At 50.7% G+C, this 18,048-nt stretch overlaps 2 protein-coding genes across 5 annotated transcripts in view; both read right to left on the reverse strand.

The window, feature by feature from the left end:
• LOC115640747 (zinc finger protein 501-like) overlaps positions 1–18,048 on the reverse strand; it is a 745,273-nt gene that overhangs the window by 180,384 nt on the left and 546,841 nt on the right. The window lies entirely within an intron of this gene.
• LOC115640792 (zinc finger protein RFP-like) lies at positions 1,592–17,389 on the reverse strand. Of its 2 annotated transcripts, XM_030543785.1 has the most exons (8): positions 16,894–17,389; positions 14,175–14,270; positions 13,345–13,575; positions 12,693–12,715; positions 11,846–11,961; positions 10,155–10,214; positions 8,788–9,302; positions 1,592–1,605 (listed from the first exon to the last, which is right to left on the reverse strand). In XM_030543785.1, the coding sequence occupies exons 1-7, from the start codon at positions 17,308–17,310 to the stop codon at positions 8,791–8,793; spliced, it is 1,455 nt and encodes a 484-aa protein (XP_030399645.1). In that variant the 5' UTR covers positions 17,311–17,389; the 3' UTR covers positions 1,592–1,605; positions 8,788–8,790. The 2 variants fall into 2 exon arrangements, with proteins under 2 accessions (XP_030399645.1, XP_030399644.1); XM_030543784.1 differs by lacking the exon at positions 1,592–1,605 and having other exon boundaries at positions 8,757–9,302.

An 18,048-nucleotide genomic window follows, 5' to 3' on the forward strand; every position in this document is an offset into this window, starting at 1 on the left:
GCCAGACGAAGGACCGTGGTGGTGGACAAGCATCCGCAGAAATGCTGCCTAAATTCAACGGCAAGCAGTGTCATCCAGAGGCATTGGCGCCAAAATGCCACCGAATTTCGGTGACATTTCTGCAGATGCTCGTCCTACGGCCAGTATGTGGGTGCACTGAGAAGCCCCTGTGGGCGCCACGGCACCCGCAGGCACCACATTGTGGATCCCTGACCTACAGAGCCTCCTGAAGCATGGTGATCATTTTGATTTAAATGGACTTGAACTGCACGAAGAACTGAGTTGTTGCCACATGCAAAATCAGTGATGGACATTGTACAGTTTATTCATACCAGCAAACTTGCCACTCATATTCTACTGACAATTCCTGTAACAGTAGCATCAGGAGAATAGAGCTTCTCAAAGCTAAAGCTCATTAAAAACTATCTGCACTCTACAAATGAGTCAGGAACCTTGACTGGTCTTGCTATTCTTACAATCGAACAAGACATCACTTTGTCTTTGTCATACGATGACATTATTACTGATTTTGCAGCCAAAAAATCCAGAAAGACTGCTTTTAATTAAAAACTAATCCTTGTTTCAATACCTCTTCATATAAATTTCCAATAAAATGTTGACAAATTTAAAAAAATATATTATTTGCATCATTCTGTCAAATCAGAATTTTTTCTATAGTGCGACTTTTTAGTGTTAGTTCATCAGTATTACAGTGTGCTTAATTAAGTTAAACTGGTTTTAGTAACATGCCTGTGGCAAGTTTTCCAATACTGTAAGCTTATGTTTGTGTTGCTAAGAGCAAGACAGGCACAGGGGCATCAGTTTAATAATCTCGCCTAGGGCACCATAAATCCTAAGGCCGGCCCTGCTTCTAGTGCAGGAAAGAGACGTAAGTGGGGGAATGGTACCAGTATTGTGGGCAACTTTCCTGGCTTACACACTATCCCGGTGAAATGGGCCAGCAGAAGGATCTGAGTCCTCACTCCCACTCCTTTACCCAGATGCCTGCCTGACCCTGAGGCCTCCCCTTCCACTCTCCTCTGTGGCAGAGTCCTCATAACCCCGACAAGGCTGGACCCAGGATTCCTGGGAGGCTCGACCCCCAACCTTGTCATGGTCACTTAGGGCAGGGACTAGGGTGTCCCCACTCTGGGATACTCTCTGCACTGGACACTTCTCTGACCCACTGATCATTACATACAATTTAAAGCTAATACAATTTATTTAAACAGCAATCAATATAAATAAATAAGGAAAAAAATGGGAAAGGTTAAAGGTAAACACATAACCCAGCTCTGTGGCAGGGAACATCACAAGCAGCATCTTTGGGATTCAGGGCAGTTCACAGTCTGCTCCTCACATGTCCCAGGCCCTGGCTGTGCTGCAGGGACCCTGTGGGCTGGACACTTGCTCTGGTGGTGGCCACACACCTCCAGGCTCTGGGTGGTGGGACACTTCTTCCCAGCATCAACCCCCCCGCCCCCCGTCTGGTCATGATTCCCCTCCCAGTCTTGTCTGCAGGACCCTTGTCTACCCAGAGCCTCCCTCACTCTCCCCAGCTGCTCACCACACCCTGCTCCAGCCCCAGCTCCACTCTCTGCTGTTCTGCCTCCAGGCCCTGGGCTGCTTTTCTGGCCCCTCTGGCTTTGTGGCTGCAGCCCTGCTCCCAGCACACGATCTGCTCTTCCTGGGTCGGGTCTCTGGCTGGCCCAGCCCTGCTCCCAGCACAAGATCTACTCTCCCAGGCCCTGTCTCTGGCTTTGTGGCTGCAGCTCTGCTCCCAGCTCAGCTTGGGCCCCTTCCCTCGCCTTAGCTGGCCCCACTCTGTCTGCCTGACCCAGGGAGATTCCAGCCCACATGGACAACAGGATCTCCCTGACCCCCTGCCTGCCTCATTAGCCTGCCCACCCTGTCAATCAGGCTCATCTGGCGCATTGGTCTCTCCCCTTTGCCCCTGGGGACTGTCAGTCTCAGGGTCCTGGTTTCCCATCGACCCCTCCCCTTTCTTTTCGTACTGAGAGCCAGAACACCCCCGCCGAGTGTTAGTTAGAGGCCAACAGTCCCTTTACAGAGACAAAAGAGAAGTTTAGTTTCACTTCCTTCTCAGAAATGGGCTGATTGAATATCATTAGATGTTTCTTACTGGGTGTGGGCTCATGGGATTTCTTTTTTGTGGACTGTAAAGCAGGGCCGGCTTTAGGAAGTGCGGGCCCAATTCGAACATTTTCGGCGCGGCCTGTCATAAACAGATAGCTAAGGGTTAACGTCTCTTTCACCTGGAAATAAGTATCTGAAGCACCTGACCAGAGGACCAATCAGGAAACAGGATTTTTTCAACTCTGGGTGGAGGGAAGTTTGTGTGTGAGTCCTTTGTCTTGAATCTATCTCTCTCGGCTATGGGAGGATTTCTGTTTCCTGCTTTCTAATCTTCTGTTTACAAGTTGTGAGTACAAATATAGTAAGACAGTAAGGTTTCTATTGTTTTCTTTGTATTTACATGGATATAGTTGCTGGAGTGCTTTAAATTGTATTCTTTTTGAATAAGGCTGTTTATTCAATATTCTTTTAAGCAATTGACCCTGTATTTGTCACCTTAATACAGAGAGACCATTTGTATGTATTTTTCTTTCTTTTTTTATATAAAGATTTCTTTTAAGACCTGTTGCAGTTTTTGTTTAGTGAGGAACTCCAGGGAATTGGGTCTTCAGCTCACCCAGGGAATTGGTGGGAGATCTGTGGGTGTTAGATTTACTAGCCTGACTTTGCATTCCCTCTGGGTGAAGAGGGAAGTGCTTTTGTTTCCAGGACTGGAATTAGAGAGGGTGGACTCCCTCTGCTTAGATTCACGGAGGTTGCTTCTGTGTATCTCTCCAGGAACACCTGGAGGGGGGGGAAGGGAAAAGGTTTATTTCCCTTTGTTGTGAGACTCAAGGGATTTGGGTCTTGGGGTCCCCAGGGAAGGTTTTTGGGGGGACCAGAGTGCCCCAAAACACTCTAATTTTTTGGGTGGTGGCAGCAGTACCAGGTCCAAGCTGGTAACTAAGCTTGGAGGTTTTCATGCTAACCCCCATATTTTGGACGCTAAGGTCCAAATCTGGGACTAGGTTTTGACAGGGCCCCAGCAGGGATGACTTAAAAAAAAATGTAAAAAAAAACCTTTCATTTCTTACAACCGGTTCCCTATAAAAAGTTTTGATTTAAGGGATGTGCCACAGTATGTATTTTTTGTACCAATAGGGTTACCATACGTCCGTATTTTTAAAAATTCCTCCTGGATGGCAATTTAAGAACCAAAAAGCTGGACATGTCTGGGAAAATACAGATGTATGTTAACTCTGCCTAAAGTTCTTTTTTAAAAAGATGGGCCTGAACTAGAAATGAGCTCCATTTCACATGTGTGGGTCCCTGCCACTCCCTGGGGGTGTGCTAGGGTGACCAGATGTCCCGATTTTATAGGGACAGTCCTGATTTGGGGGTCTTTTTGTTACATAGGATTCTATTATCTCCCACCCCCTGTTCCAATTTTTCACACTTTCTGTCTGGTCACCCTAGGGTGTGCACGTGTGTGGATCCCAGCTGCTCCCTGCCTCCCTCATTGAAGCAGGTGTGCAGGGTTACTGCCCTGGGAATTGCAGGGTACCAGTGAACATGGGGCTGGCTGGAAGTAGGATCTGGTTGCAGGCAGGGCAAGGGGTGCAGGACTGGCTGGAGACAGCGGGATGTGGGATAGGGTGGGCTGGCTGGCTTCAGGCAAGGCCACAGAGGTGGGTGCAGCAGGGGTTGGCAGGGCTGGAGACAGAGGAGGGCAGGACTGGCTGGCTTCAGGTGGGGGTGTGTGGCAGGGGTTGGCTGGAGACAGGGCAGGGAGTGCGGGGCTGGTACGGGCAGGATGGGGTGCAGGACTGGTGCAGGCAGGGGGGTGCAGCGGAGCCTGGCTGTGGGAGAGGGTGTGAGTAGAGGGGTACAGCCCACCCTGCAGGGTAAGTGCCCTCTTCTCCTCCCTCCCGCACCGGGGTAGTAGCAGCAGCAGCTCAGGGCTCAGGGGCTATTTAAAGGGCCCATGGCTCCCCCTGATTCCACCGCCCCGGCCCTTTGAATAGCCACGGGAGCCCTGGGAAAGCGGCAGTGCTCCAGGGGCTATTTAAAGGACTGGGGCAACAGAGGCAAGTGGAGCCTCCCGCTACTCCAGGGCTCTGGGGGTTATTTAAGGGGCTTGGGGCTTCCCTGCTTCTACTGCCCAGCCCTTTAAATAGCCGTGGGAGCCCTGGGGAAGGAGTGCTGCAGAAAAGGATCTATGGGTCATAATGGACCACAAGCTAAATATGAGTCAACAGTGTAACGCTGTTGCACAAAAAGCAAACATCATTCTGGGATGTATTAGCAGGATTGTTGTAAGCAAGACATGAGAAGTAATTCTTCTGCTCTACTCTGCGCTGATTAGACCTCATCTGGAGTATTGTGTCCAATTCTGGGTGCCACATTTCAGGAAGGATGTGGACAAATTGGAGAAAGTCCAGAGAAGAGCAACAAAAATGATGAAAGGTCTAGAAAACATGACCTATGAAGAAAGATTGAAAGAATTGGGTTTGTTTAGTCAGAGAAGACTGAGAGGGAACATGATAACAGCCTTCAAGTACCTGAAAGGTTGTTACAAAGAGGAAGGAGAAACATTATTCTCCTTAACCTCTCATAGAACAAGAAGCAATGGGCTTAAATTGCAGCAAGGGAGGTTTAGGTTGGACACTAGGAAAAAATTCCTAACTGTCAGGGTACTTAAGCACTGGAATAAATTTCCTAGGGAGGTTGGGGAATCTCCATCATTGGATATCTTTAAGGGCAGATTAGACAAACACCTGTCAGGGATGGTCTAGATGGTGCTTGGTCCTGCCATGAGTGCAGGGGATTGGACAAGATGACCTCCTGAGGTCCCTTCCAGTTCTATGATTCTATGTCCGGCCGCAGAATTCTTTTCTTCTGCAGAAAATACATTCTGCCCGAGAAGTGCTGCAGTTTCCCCTTTCACCCACCACAGTCCACCGTGGCACCAGAACAGATTAATCTATTTGTGAAAAAAAATTACCAGAATCTTTTTTTTTGTCTGTTACAGACATAGTTGTGACAGGTATTTTGGAATAAATTACCAAAATAATGGAAACTGGCATGATTATATTGAGTTATTTTGACATATAAAATATGCAGCATTTTAAAATATCGTGTGCAGAATTTTAAATGTTTCTGGTGCAAAATTCCCCCAGGAGTACAATATCTAGGTCTTGTCATGGATCTTTCTCTTTGTCTCCAACTCCAAAGGAGAGAACAAAGTAACCCCTCATGTAGCAGCTTCATGAGGTCAGGAGCCCTGCCTGCTTTTCCTGATCCCACACGGCCCCCAGGACGCCCCAGGGAAGGGTAAGCTAATGAGAAGCACTGCAATTAGGCTGGTTGTTTTGTGCTACGTGATCTGCTCTCTCCTGTGCTTAATATGGTGAAGTGAAAAAGCAATAATGTGTTAGACGTGCGCAAAGAGTCTCTCTGTAGTAATGCTTCACAACTAGTGTGTGCCTCCAGAGAGAGTTCAGCTGAAAACCAGAAGGCTCTCACCTTGGCGTGGAGTTCTGGGAGATGGTGTGTTTAAGCATGTGGAAATCTGGAGGGTCAATTCTGCCCCACGGGATTAGGTAGCGGGTTCCAGGCCTCAGGATAGGAAGCTGTTCCTCTTCCGGTCCCAAAAGCTTGAATTATCTGGGGATTCTGGAGGTCAGATACGAGGCTTTCCTTTACAGCAGTCCGGTGGCACCTAACAATTTCTGGGACACAGGCACCAGTAAACAGAAACCTTCTCACTGCCTAGCATTCAAACACCCTTAACTCTGACCAGGTGAATTCTGGTGAATACTTCTACGTGTCTAAAATATTAAATTCAGAGACATGAATGGAGAGGTCTCCCGCTCAGGGCTGTCACATCCCTTCCCCTTTGGCTGTGGGGGGTTCTTTTCTAGAGGCTTCTCCTGGTTTCTATGTTAGGGAGAGGCTCTCCCTCCAGTGCTGCCACCTCCTTCTCCCTTTGCCTTGGGTTGGGAAGGGGTCTTCCTGGGATGGGGAGAGACTACCTCCTGTTCTACATCTTCCACCATTCTCTGTGGCTAGGATAGAGCAGCTGGTAACTTTAACCCCCCCACTTGCCATGTCCTGCCCCTCTCCTCCCCCACCCTCTCCCCACAAGACCCCCATCTCCTGCTCATCACATCTCTCCTCACACCCTCATCCCCATGTGACCTGCCCACCAGTTGCCACATCCCTCCTCACCTCTCTTGCCCTTTAAGGCCCCTTCCCCTATCACCACATCGCTTCTCAACCCTCATCCTCACGGGGCAGGAGAGGAGGGATGCAGCGACTCATGGCAGCTGAGCAGGGAGAGGGTGGACTCTGTAGTGGAGCAGGGGTGGGGCCTGGAGTGGAGCAAGATTGGAATGGGGGTGCAAGAAGTGGGACAGGGAACTAGGCTCCCCCAGGGGAGGCTTCACCCACTGCCCATGTTATGGCTGTTTTAGTGCTTGAGGGGTTCGTACTTGATACCTGGCGAGTGAAATCTAAACACAGAACTCACAACCCACGTGGGGTTTGTGCCCTGCTTTGTAACTGCTCTGAGGTTGGCATTCACATACCTCAATTACTCTAGATTAGAGGTTTTCAAAGTCTGGGCTGCGGCTGGTCAGGAAAAGCCACTGGCAGGTCGCAGATGCTTCGTTTACCTGAGCGTCCACAGGCACCGCTGTTCACAGCACCCAGTGGCTGCGGTTCACCGTTCCCTTTCCCCTGACCAGCCATGACCCAGACTTTGAAAACCCCTGCTCTAGACAGCATGATGGGAGAACTGAACCTGAGTCTCACGCATGCCAGCTGAATGCTCTAACCATGGGAGTAAATGTTATAAGCTGGTTGACATCCTCAAAACCACATTCTCCTTCCCTCTGCCTCTCACATTTTGTGTGGAGCGAGGCAAGTGCCTACCTCATTCCAGCAAGAAACACTTTAGGAGCCTGAGCCACTTGACGTCAGGCGCTGAGTTCCCATCTGTGGGTTGCTAAGCAGAGACAGATGCCCCTCTACGGCCCCAATTTAGGCACCTGTCTGTGAGAGGCGGCAGGGCTTAGGACACCCCTTCAGCCATCTCTTGTCGGCATTGCCCATTGACAAGCTCAGATGGCTCCCCCATCCCCACTGAGCTGGCTTTTGTGAATCACGCTGTAAGGTGTCTGTGATGCCCATTCACTGTGTAGGGAGTTCAGGCCCCAACTCAGCTTTGCAGAGTTGCAGATTGTGATTTTCTGGTTGTCTACAAATTAGACCCTGCCATGATGCTCAGCATTGCAACACCAAGTCCCTTCATGGATTGCACCCTGGGTAACCAGTCACCTTTCTGCAGAGCACAGCTGAGCAATTCCTGATTGACATGGGTGTGCACAGGACAGAGACAGAGCACAGGCTGGATAGTTGGTGACACACCACAGTAAAACCCAAACTCTCTTCCTAGAGGCTCAATATTCCCCATGGGTGCTGGTGGATCACAACCAAGTCAGGAAGTAAATCCCATGTTGCTGCCCCCGGCAACTGCAGCTGGGACAGTAAGTGGAACAAACAAGAACTGTTTTTAATGTTTTATTTACAGAATTAGGGTTGCCAACTTTCTCACCGAACAGCCTTGTCCCAATGCGACTAATAATCACAGCATTGAAAGGAGATCCCCAGCTACCGAGAACAGTTTTCTTAATGGCACAACAACAGTACAGTTGCTCAGGAATTAATATAGGGAATTAATGAGTTACAATGTCTCTTTCAGTAATGTGTAATAAATCTCTGTCCCTCTCACATTCCCTTTCCTTCTCGCTTGTCTTTCATACCACCATTTTCTACTCAGCATTTTTGTAGCCTTCAGTTCCCATCCCTGTTTATTTTCCTCTCCTCCCTCCCACAGATCATCCCTCATGGCTGCTCCATTCTTTTCTCTGCTTTTACCCTTTCCTCTCTTGCTACCCTTTCCCCTCTTGCTGAATGGCTCATTCCCCAATCCCATCAGGGATATTTTCCTGTCACTCTTCTCATTTCTATTTTGCACCATTTCTCCTGGACTCTCCCTTTATTCTTGTTTTATTTTCATTCACATTTTTCTCCTTGCTTCTCCTAATTCCCTCTGGTTAAACCTGCCCTGTCCCTGCCTCCCCCAGTGCTGCCAACCTCAGGAGTTAAAAAATCACGAAATTATTAACCTTAAAAAAAATCGTGTCAATGTTTTTGGTTTTTTTGGTCAATCTGAACCCATCTCACGCTCCCTCCACCCTTTTGTGACAATTACAGGGTTACCAGCTGTCCTGTAGTTACAGGGGATGGTGACTTGGGCCTCTGCAGCAGGAGCTCTGGCTGGGAGACCCCAATGAGATGTAAGGACAGATCTGTACAAATCGCTCCTTCCTGCTGCTTCTCCCCAACCCCCTATTGATTCATGCTGTGTCCCTGCGACCCCCACCCCTGCCTGTGCCCAGCCCAGCTGTTAGTGCTGCCCCCTGCCCAGCCCCCCATCTCTGCCCCTCAGGGCCCCTCTGCAGCCCCAGGGGTTCCTCCCCCTCCTCCCTCCATCCCTGAGGCTGCAGAGAAGGGGAGGGGCTTCCATAGGTCACAGAGATGAGGAGCCAGGGGTTGGGTAGACAGGAGTCCTCCAAGGTCATGGAGACCAGGGCGTGTGAGGCTAGAAAAGCTGATTTCAGGGCCCCCAGTGGGATATTTCACCACATCTCAGGGACACAGTCGGAGCCGGGATCCCCCCACCCAGAACCAGGGTCGGATTCTCCCCCCAGGGACGGAGCCCGGCGGGAAAGTGAAGATCGGGGCCTCGTCACCAGCATCGATAAATGTCACCTGCCCCCGGTCACAGTCCAGACAAACCCGGGTCCTGCTGGGGACCCGGCTCAGGGGCAAGAGGGTCTCAGGGGAGGTGAGAGCCTGGAACTGACCCAGCCACCGCCCCACAGCCCAGATCCCCCCCTCAGGGCTATGGCTGATCTGTCCCTTCCTCCTCACAGACTCTCTGGCCACCCCCACAGCCCAGCCTCCCTGATCCCTCACCTCCACCTCCCAGCAATGTCTCCCCGAGGTGAATCTCTCACAGCCCAGCACACAGGACCAATAGTCAAATCTCTCAGGGTTGTTGGGCAGATTCTGCTGTGTGCCTCCCAAGCTCACACTTTTCCGATCATCGGACAGGAGAAGTTTGGGATGAGCCGTGTCTGGATCCAGAGTCACATTCACTGGGGAGAGAGAATCAGAGCATTAGGGGCAGAGCTTGGTCCTGGGGGAAGCTGGGACCATTTCACACACTGCCCAGAAGCCCCATTCTGGCTGGGACAGGCCTGGATCCCAGGGAGCTGCCTCTGTCCTGGGCACCTGAGACTGAGCAGAGATGTCACTGCAGTTCTTCAGTCTGTGTAATGGGAGCCACTTCATTCATTTTTCCATTTGCTTGCTGAGGAATCAGCTCCCTGCTCGCTCTGCTGGGGCTGCTCCATTCTCAGCATGAGACACAGCCAGGAAGGTTTTAGTGAGGAGGAAGCAGAGGAGGCAGGTACCAGCTTTGAACCCCAGAGGGAAGCTCCCTCCCCTAAATGCAGACCAGAATAGGAAGAGCCAATTAAGGCAAGAGAGTAGGAAATGGCATTGGGTGAGATAGCCCCATCCCTAGTCTAGAGAGAAGGGAGGAGCTGAGCCTTGGGGCACGAGGGCATCTCCCCAATCCAGGAAGCAGCTCCAATGGGAGAGCCCAGCCTGACCAAAGGAAAGGGAGAATGTTGGAGAAGTACGATGGGGGAGACCCCCTGCACTGGGATAAATCAGAGGGATGTGTGAGCCCTCAGGGCAGAGAGCTCTGCTCACAGGCTACTCAGGGAGAACTATTCTGTTCAGCAGCCTGGGCATGAACTCAGCACTAAGGTTGGTGTCAGGAGTGTTTGTGTGACTTCAGCGTGGGAGCTCCTCACTGTTCTGTGTGTTGTTTTTAGGGCTGTGTGTGTCATGGTCAATGTCGGTTTGGTTGGTAACTTTAGCTACAATCTCATGAAGACATTTTCTGATAATTTAAAGACAATTTCCAGCTGCAATCTCACCCTGTCTGAATGTTCCTAGGGATCCTCCTCTTTTTGTCTCTAGTGCAGATGGCAGAGTGTCTGGAGGGGGGAAGGAGAAAGGAGATGAGATTTCAGCCTTTCATATTTATAACAGCATTCCCACTCTCAACTCCTAGAACTGTCTTTTGACAGAGAAACACACCAAGAAAAACTCAAATATTTAATATAAAAAGGTCTGAAACCGTCTCTTTCCTCTCTCATTCAGGCATCTCCCAGCAATGGAACCAACGTCCTTGCAGCCTCACAACCATCACAGGACAAACAATCTGTAAGTGAGATTTACTTTTCCCTTCTTCACCCCCTTCCACCCTTCAAACTCCAGTTGGTTTGTCTCATTCACTTACTGCCTTTTGTCATAACCTAGACCCAGAGCCTGCAAAGACTTTGGAATAAAAGTAACTTTACCCACTTCGGTCCCTCTGACACTAACAGGATATTGAGAGTTTGCTAAATCCTGGCTTTAACTGTGAGCTGTTGGGTCTGTTTACTCAGCATCTCTACAGAGAGCAGCACAACAGGGCCTCGTCCTCCATAGGCAGAAATAGAAATAATATTACAAACATTTTATAATTGTGGAAATTGAGGTGGGGAAGGTTGATTCAATGGGATAAATTCACCCCTGTACCAGCAGGAGAGGGGTGACTCTGCTGTTCAGTGGCTGCAGGGGCTGGTGCAGACCTTGGCACAGGCAGAGAAGTTCTGAAGCCAGCCAGAGTTACATCTCTATGACAATGGTCCCCATGTGTCTTGCCCAGCGTTCAGAATATCAGAGGCCCAGCTTTACATTGCCCACATCCCTCTGTCCCTTGTCCATTCCCTCCCTCTTCCACCCACCCTCACCAACTCCACCCCATTCCCCATTCTCTCAGGAACCCGCCTTGTGTCTGACGCTGCTGTGGAGGAAGCACCAGAGGCTCCTGTGTTGAAAGGATCCCTGAACATGGGGGAGGGGCTTTCTCCTTCCCTACAGCCCATTTGGCCCAGACTAGCTGCACACAGGACCTGAGCCCAGTGATGGGCTGGATCTACCTTTGAGAAATGTGCCCCATGGCTGGTGATGGGGCAGTAGAAGGGGAGGGCTCTGAGCCATAGAGAGTTCTTTGCCGCATGTCTGACTGTTGGGTCTTGCCAAAATGCTTGGTATTCAACTGACCACCATATTTGGGGTCGGGAAGGAATTTCCCCGAAGTCAGATTGGCAGAGAATCTGGGAGGTTTTCTGCCTTCCTTTGCGATGTGGGGCGTGGGTCACTTGCAGATATAAACTAGTGTCAATGGTGGATTCGCTGTAACTTGAAGTCTTTAAATCATGGTTTGAGGACTCCACTAACTCAGCCAGAGGTTAGGGGTCTATTGCAGGAGTGGGTGGGGGAGGTTCTATGGCTTGGAATATGCAGGAGGTCAGACTGGATGATCATGATGGTCCCTTTTGGCCTTAAAGTCTGAGTCATTTCTTTCTTTAATAGTAATTGTCATGGCAAGACATATTTTTGGTAGAAATAAAGGTTTGAATTAATGAACCTGAGTGACTTGGACCTCAAGTGCATGATATTCTCACCCAACAATGAAATAGAAGCATCATCTAATTGTGAACCAATTGGCCAGAGCCACTCTCCTCCCTCAGTCTCAGAGGCTCATCCCAATTTCCATTCCTAGATCCCTTCTAGGTACCTTTGAACTTCTCCAGGGTCTCCAATAGCACAATCATTTTCTGGGAGAAATCACTGACTTGCTCTTCCAGTTCAGGAGAAATCTCCTCTGGCTGCTGGAACTTCCCCTTCTCGCCCCTGGAGAGAAACAATTTCACGTGATTATATTTCACTGTGTGACTCATTACAAGTTCTGGTTAGGGAGTCACTGCTCTAATGGGCCTGGAGTTAGAATTCCTCGACTTCTCCCAGCCTCAGAGCAGGTGCAACACAGCCCATGGCCGTACAACCTTCCCTTCAAAGACTCATTAATATTCTTCAACTCTGGTCTGGAGAGACCAGCTCTGGGATAAAAGGGGAATTGAGTCTCTATGGCAAATTCACTCCTTGGCCTCTGTGCTCTGAGGGACAGGAAGTTCCCATGAGAAGTGCTGTAGAAATCTGCCCTCTAGGAACTAGACTGAGACACCAACTCCCCCGTCCCCAGCTCATTCCACACAGGCCTCCAAACAGTCCTCAGGTGGGGAAAGACTCTTGATCGCTGCTGCCCTGAGCTGAATGGTAACCAGGGCCCCAGCAGTGACAGGCCCATATTCCAGCCCCACAATCCTGAGGCAGCCAGTCCCCCAGGGATGTGACATCTCTAGGAAATACTTGAGGTCAGTCCTTCCCACTGAATGGAGAATTACAGAGTCTTCTATACAAGGGTGAGACCCTCGGGATGAAGTTGATCAGAGAGATTCGTATCCAACATGTGACCTTCCCCACACATTTTGCTGTAGAGCCCTGGGGAGATGCATGCTAACATCACCACCAAACCCTTTCCCAGCGTTGTGAAGTGTGAGGGGGAGTGAGAGAGAGACACGTACCTGCTCAAGATGCTTCTAATATCCTAGAGGGGAGAGAGAGAGACAAAAAAATTTCAGGCCAGTCTGACCGACACACACACACACACGGAATCTCAGGGAAGGGATTTTGCAAGTATGAGGAAGAGAGGCCCGGCCCTGGGGCCAGGGCCATGGATTCCCTGAGCTAATGGGGGTTTTCCATCTCTCATATCTCTATGTCTGTGACTCTGCAAAGAACAATAGTTATTCACATATCTGCAATGCACATGCCGAATTACACTATGGTCTCCAAATGCTCGACCCCAGTGTGTAGGATTCAGGAGCCCTCCCTTCCCTGTGTGGGATCTGGCACGTTTCTAATGACAGGTGCTGGTTTTCAATTGTCCCGGCAGTGCTCAACCCCACCCTCCACTCCCACTCCAAACCTTCCCACAATGCCACACCCCAGGCCAACTCTTCCTGCTCCCACTCCACTCCCACCCTGCCTCTACCCCACCTCCTTTCATGAGCACACTCCCTCTCTGCTCCTCCCAGCCTCTCCTGCACACAGTGGAACAGCTGATCTCAGCAGGCGGGAGGCGCTAGAGGGTGTGGGAGGAGTTGATCGGCAGGGCAGCCAGCGGGCAGGACTGAGCGTGGGAGCTGGCTACCTATGTTTCTCATTCAGTCTCACCTGCAGGAATTCACTCGCTGGCTTCTGACACTTCCCCTCCATCTCACTGATCAGCTCACTCAGATGGGAAATCTGCTCGGAGAGTTTACTGACATTTTCATTCTGGATCCTCACAATCTCCTCGTCCAGCTTCTCCAGCTGGGCCAGCAGGAGTCGCTCTTGTTCCTCCAGGAACTGCCGCAATTGCTGAAATTCAGACACAATCTTCTGCCTCTCGGTTTGTGTTTGTTTCTGTATGAAATAGGGCAAGGGCTGGTCAGGAACATATGGATGGACCCCGGAGTCCTTTCATGGAGAGTTGAGTGTGCAGGAGGCTGAATTTCTTTGAAAATCCTAAGGTTTCTGACATTTGACTTTACCCTGTGCATAGTAGGCAAGGGATTCTCTCGCACCTTCCCCTTTTCTCCCTGCATCCTTCTGAAATGGATGTTTCCATGTCTGTCATGGTCAGCATATTCTGTTATTTATGGTCTCTGGAAATCCTGACCCAGAGCAGCAGGAGGCAGGACTCAGCACTGCACTGATAGAGATGCCAGAGGAGTTAGAAGAAAACATTTTAAAAATACACAAAATGACCAGACACAGGGGAGAGCACTTCACGGGGACATTCAGTTCACTTGGGGGGATTTCTCTGAAAGCCACGAGGGCTAGACATTAACTCATCAACTGGAGTGGAAGCTTAGAGCTTGTCTACATATGACCCTAACCCAGCAATCCATGATCATGGCGAAACACACACAAGCCCATGTTCACTAAGGCCACACAGGAGTCTGCCTCCAAACAGACCTCCCACTGCCAGTCCCTGCTGGTTCATAACAGCAGGCACCTACCAGATACTCCCGGCTATTCCTCTCTCCAGTCACTTTCAATCCCAGCAGCTTTTCTCTCTCTTCCCTCAGGGTCTTCAAATGGGCCTGAATTCTCTCCTGAATAAACAGAAATGATTTGAGAGGTTTCATCTGGATAGTTGAGAGATGCTTGGAAGTGGGTGTTTTTCCACCCGAAACCCAAGATGACTGTGGTTCTAATCGCTCTGTGACATCAGGGCCAACAAGGAGATAAAATCTTACTAATGGAGACTGGGGGTATGGCTACACTTGCAACTTCAAAGTGCTGCCGTGAAGTGCGAGTATGGTCGCGGCGCCAGTGCTAGGAGAGAGCTCTCCCAGCGCTGCAGGTACTCCACCTCCCCGTGGGATTAGCTTACAGTGCTGTTTACACTGGTGCTTTGCAGCGCTGTAACTTGCTGCGCTCAGGGGTATGTAAAGCGCCAGTGTAGCCAAGGCCTGGGAGTGTGTCATATTCCGACTTGTTACCAGTTGAAGTCCAGCCTCTTCAGTAATTAGAGAGAGATCTCAATTATAACCAAGCTTTACTGGTATTTGTGAACTGATTAGTGGTATAGCGCATAACAGGACACTGGAGTCACATGGGGGTGAATCAATAAACCAGTTTTGTAGAAGGCTTAACAAACCAAAGCCACCAGGGTTTAAATAGGGGCTGGGATTTCAGCCTTGAAGCCCTGGGGACTGCAGTGGTTGGACAGAGCTGGTTTAAGCACCAGGGCAAACCCCATGAGACGTCGGGAGGCCATTCGTCTGATTGGAAGCTGCACAGTCCAGTTTTGTGGAGCACTGTCCCTGTCCGGTAGGGACTCGGCACTGTACGGGGCTTTGTCTGGTGCAAAAGGGAGAGGAGGAGACTGAGGCTGCAGGAGGACACCCGTGAGGGTGGGGGCAGGGCTGGGGTGGCACCTTCATGTAGAATGATGCAGGTGGGAACACTGAAAAAAGTGGTGGGGGGGCCCACGCAGGATGTCGGCTACTGGTGAGGATGGGCTCATGCAGGCAGGCGTGACCATGTCCTATGTTCTGGGGATGCCTGGGTGACCACCCTAATTAGACATGATGCAGATTTGTATAAAGGATGGGTTGGGGTTTGCCCCAGTGCTGTCCTAACCCCTTTCCGTGGCAATGTCCCCTGGGCAGGTACCCCATGGTTCCATTCCCTGGTAAATATCCCAGAAGCAGTGCATTCTGGGAGATTTCAAAAGGCTGCCTGGTGGGACTAACGGAACCACTCTGGCTGGTCCTTGCCCACATACACAACAGAACAGGTCAGACTGGCACCGGTCAGCTCCAGTTTTGCTACAGTCCAGTGTAATCCCAGTGGTACTTGGCATGGACCTGCACTGTTTGGAGCCCTTTTGTGTGCAGACTGAAGGTGCTCGAGGTCCCACGCAGCATTTAGCCCAGTGATCTCCTCTAGTGCAGGCTGACATCATCTGAGTTTAACCCCTCATGGAGCAACACGGGAGTTCAGAATCCCAGCGAGAAACCTCATGTCCCTGGTGGGCCTGGGACCTTTATCAAGGCATCTCTCCCTCGTAACAGACACACTTCATCACTGGGTGGGGTGATGCAAAGATGGCAGCATGGCAAAGTGGTTCAGGTTTTGGTCTGGGGAGAGTTGGGTTCCATACTAAGCTCTGTCACTGATATGCTGGGTGACTGTGGGCAACTCGCTGCCCCACTTTGTGCCTCAGTTTCCCTTCCCACCGTTTGTCTAGCTAGACCAGCGATCCCCTACCGGTTGATTACGATCTACCAGTCGATTCTGGAGACTTTCCCTGTCGATCGCAATCTCCGGTGGCACAGCGGGGTTGCCTGCCTGCCCCAGCCATACAGCATTCCCTGCAGTCACAGCCCCTGCAGCTGCCATTGGCCGGGAATGGGGAACTGTGGCCAGTGAGTGCTGCGGGAGCGATGGTGCCTGCAGAGAGGGGCAGCACACAGACCCACATGCTTTGCCTGGGGCCACAGGGGCCCCTTGGCCCCTTCTGGGAGTGGCAAAGGGCTGGGGCAGGCAGGGAGCCTGCATTAGCCTCGCTGCACCACTGACCAGGGGCCTCCTGATGTAAGCCCAGCTGGAGCCAGCACCCCATATCCCCTCCTTCACCCAACATCCCATACCACCTCCTGCACCCTAACCCCCTGCCCAAGCCCTGACCCTTCTCCCAAAGCCAGGACCCCCTACCAATTCCTGCACCCCAACACTCTGCCCCAGCCCAGAGCCCCCTCCTGCACGCAAACTCCCTCTCAGAGCTTGCACTCATCACCCCCTCCTGCACCCCAACATCCTGAGCAAGGCTCAGTGCAGAGCCACCTGCCACACATGAACCCCCTGGCCTTAGCCAAGAGCCAGTACTGCCCCCCTGAACCCCAACCCCATGCCCCAGACCGGTGAAAGTGAGCGAGGGTGGGGGATGGAGGACAATGGAGAAAACGGGGTATGGAGTGAGTGGGGCTTTGGGGTGGGGAATGGGAGGGGCCTTGGGGAAGGAGTGGGCTAGATTCTACTTTCAAGACTTGATATTTCGCCTCTGTTGCTGCGCTGCTAGATCATTAATTTTGTTACAGCATCTCTGGTACAATGAAGACTTTACAGAGCTGAATGATGAGTCACACCTGTGACAGGGAACTCTCAGTGAAGTTAGCCTGTCATTAAACCCCAAAAGTTAACCCATTAAATTTTACAGCAGTTCCCTACCTTGTGCTCCTGGGCAGCCTCCTGGATGGGAACCACCGTGTGAGTGCGGTGAGCCCGGGACTCTCTGCAGATCACACAGATGGGGGTTTGATCCTCTTCACAGAACAGTTTCAGAGCCTCCTGGTGTTTCCCGCACACCCCATCCCCTCCTGTTCCCTTTGCTGCCTGTAAACTCAACTGTTTGGCGATTTCTATGACATTTGCCAGCTGCCTGTTGGGCCTGAGGTTTCTCTGCTGCACAGTTTCTGTGCACTGAGGGCAGGAGGCAGCTGTATCGGATCCCTCCCAGCACTGGGCGATGCAGGCTCGGCAGAAATTGTGCCCACAGTCCAGAGTGACAGGTTCTGTGAAATACTCCAGACAGACAGGACATGTCGCTTCCTCCTGGAGACTTTCCACGGGATTCTCTGCAGCCATGGCTCCCTCTGGGCAGTGGATTAGGGTTAGTTTCAATTTCCTGAATTCACACTATGCCCCACCTGCAGCAGCAAGGGGTTGGTTCTTTGCCTGAAAATCACTCAGGCTGTTTGCAAAGCAGGAAGGACCCAGCCAATTTCAACCCTGGAGGCTTTAGTGAAAAAATGTACAGTCACACCTGTGACAGATAACTTTCAGTGAAATCAGCCTGTAATTAAAACCCAAAGGGCACCTGGTCTCCAGTCAGTCCCTGAGCAGGTGTGGAGGGTCAGGGAGGCATCCTCCTGTGAGGATGAGCCTGCAGGAGCAGGAGCAGGAGCAGGAGCTGGGTGTCAGTGATAGTCAGGCTAGGCAGAATTTTTTTATAATACATAATTTTGACAGATGTTTATTTTAAGCATTTTTTATATTTATTAATTTAAATTTCCACAGTTGCACAAAAATCTGAGGTTTAAGTGTTTTATTCCAATTTAAATGTTCACAGCTGTGGTAAATTATGGGGGGATCAGACAATATTTTGGTCAGACTAGAACTATTTAATGACACTAGACACTGAGATTTAAGAAGCTGAAGCTTTAGAACTGTTTAAATTGTCTGTGAGCAGGTAAGTCTCCTCCCTCCCTTAGCAGCTCCCCCAGGGCAGTAACCCAGTGCCTCCCCCCCCCACCACATGGACCGAGGCTGAAAGTCCATCTGATGGCGGTTTCGGGGCCTGAAGAATGTGCTCAGATCTCAGCC

The sequence above is a fragment of the Gopherus evgoodei genome, unplaced genomic scaffold (assembly GCF_007399415.2).
Source record: "Gopherus evgoodei ecotype Sinaloan lineage unplaced genomic scaffold, rGopEvg1_v1.p scaffold_32_arrow_ctg1, whole genome shotgun sequence".
Lineage (NCBI taxonomy): Eukaryota > Metazoa > Chordata > Testudines > Testudinidae > Gopherus > Gopherus evgoodei.

Coding starts and splice junctions, on each gene's coding strand:
- LOC115640792 (XM_030543785.1), bottom strand. CDS start 17,310: ATGGCTGCAGAGAATCCCGTGGAAAGTCTCCAGGAGGAAGCGACATGT. Junction 13,576..14,174: donor GGAATAGCCGGGAGTATCTG/GTAGGTGCCTGC, acceptor TATTTCATACAG/AAACAAACACAAACCGAGAG. Junction 10,215..11,845: donor GACCCTGGAGAAGTTCAAAG/GTACCTAGAAGG, acceptor TCCCCCCTCCAG/ACACTCTGCCATCTGCACTA.